Here is a 2,003-nt window from a genome sequence, read left to right on the forward strand (position 1 = left end):
ATACAACTCAGTTAGGATCATGCTGTTTGAGATGCCCTGGAGATATCCAAGTAGAAATGTCCAGAAGGTAGTTGACTGATCTGAGCTAGATATATAAATGTGGAGCTCATTAGCATATACACTATAACTGAAACCATGGGAAACAGTAAGACTACCCAGGGAAAATGTAGAATCCAACCCACAAGGTTAGGGTAAGAGTCTGTACTAAGGCAAAAACATCTTGATACCTTACTATTACTATAGTTTATACCTCATAGTCTATAAACGGCATCACATTCAGGAAATGTGGGTATCCTGGAATGTATAGGAAAAGCAACTCCCACTCCCAAATGTAAAGGTGGATCAGAAGTCTAACAACACAGTCTGACAATATTCTAATATGTCAGTTCTAACACCATAATACTTACCAGTTGACAAGGCCTCCTCCCGAACCTCACCCTCAGCAGGCTGGTGAATATTCCAGGACGTTTTGGGAAGCAAAGAAATTTCCTCAGGTGATGCTAATTTCACCATTTCCATGTGGTTGCTCTGGAACTGGTACTGTGGGATGAAGCAGGTTTTGCCTTGTTGGAAAATGTCCTTGATGATCTCCTCTGTCTCAATTTCATCTTGCATGCTCAGAAAGATGGAAACTCTTTTGGATTTTTGATACTGACTGTGGGAAATCACCTAAACGGAAAATGATGGCAATCATATTTTCCAAGATTACAATTTTAAAAACTAGTGACTCCCCTTAACAGTTCTTCCCTTCTTCTTCAGCCTTCTCCAACTTTTTATCCTCCCATCCTAAAAAAGCAGAGTGGTATAGTGGGTCAGACAATGCTGACTCCCTGTAGCTCTGAATCCAACACCTACTTCTCTGATCCATTTATACCTCTCTGCATACCCACTCTATCCAGAAGGTGTAAAATATCCATTAGAAAGTCACTATGGAGTCCTGTTGTCCATCTCAGGAATTACAAGTTTGATCCCTATCTATCCATTTAAGTAGTCTTCAGTCATCCCATGCAGTTCTCCTAGTTTCTCTGTTTTATTCTAATTCTGAACCCTGAACCTCCTGCCATCTTCTTTATTCCTTTGTCAGGCTTCTCTCCTCCTAAATTCAACCTATTTAAAACCCAACTCAAGCCCTAGCTTTTCCTGACTTCTGCAGAATTCTTACTCCACTTACAGTTAATATACCACTTAAAACTTATTGTTTCATGTGCCTTAAAATGTAGTATTCCTAACCAGACTGTAAGCTTCTTGAAGGTTAAGAACATGCCTTATAATTCTTTTCGTTCTACCTACCGTCATCTTGTTTTCTAAACCTCTTTCATTCAAATGATCTTAATATGTTCACAAAGACAGACAGTGGGAGGTACTGGAGAGGCAAGACTCTCCAAAAGTAGGTGGCAGGTTATGAGAAGGTGGACCTGAGTAAAAGCATCCCTTCATATTCAATTTAATCATGCATCAGGCAAACAGGAACTCAGCTTTCCCTGCCTAGAATAGTACCAACCTTAGGAGCTTCCCCAGACTTTTGCTTCCCCCTTCCTTTACTGTTCTTTCCTGTTCTCAGAGCTAAGAAGAAAAAGATACTGCAAAAGCAGCTGCGAAATATGACTGGCAGAAAGATACAGGTACAGAAAGTCAAGTTATTCCTAACAAAAAGGGACATAGAAATTAAATAGACAGAGCACACCTTTTTGGTAAGTTATAAAGTTTTTTGAACCCTGAAATAGGTAAAGCAAATGAAAATGAAACCCAGACCTTGGGCAGACCTGAGGCTTTTGACACCCAAAGAAGAGAAACTTAAATGTCTTGTTTTCTTGAAAGCTGAATAAAGAAAAATAAGAGCTGACTAAGGAGTTACAAACATCAGTTAAAATTCAGGGTGAGACTGAATTAAATCCTTCCTTAAATCTCATTTATATGATAGTAAAGAAGCACAAAAGAGAAAATCCATTACAGCACTGAGAACAAGAGAATAGAGATTTGACTAATTTCTGTTAGACACAGAG

At 39.0% G+C, this 2,003-nt stretch overlaps 1 protein-coding gene across 2 annotated transcripts in view; it reads right to left on the reverse strand.

Moving 5' to 3' along the window:
* Positions 1–1,993, reverse strand: part of MTHFS (methenyltetrahydrofolate synthetase) — a 50,427-nt gene extending 48,434 nt beyond the window's left edge. Inside the window, exon 1 of one of the 2 annotated variants that reach the window (XM_004387488.3) lies at positions 408–1,983. In XM_004387488.3, the coding sequence (XP_004387545.1) occupies positions 408–615 (208 nt within the window). In that variant the 5' untranslated portion in view covers positions 616–1,983. Of the gene's footprint in view, positions 1–407 lie in introns of both variants that reach the window. The other variant, XM_023741670.1, reaches the window with a different exon arrangement.
* Between the last annotated feature and the right edge of the window lie 10 nt (positions 1,994–2,003).

The sequence above is a fragment of the Trichechus manatus genome, unplaced genomic scaffold (genome assembly GCF_000243295.1).
Source record: "Trichechus manatus latirostris isolate Lorelei unplaced genomic scaffold, TriManLat1.0 scaffold00186, whole genome shotgun sequence".
Lineage (NCBI taxonomy): Eukaryota > Metazoa > Chordata > Mammalia > Sirenia > Trichechidae > Trichechus > Trichechus manatus.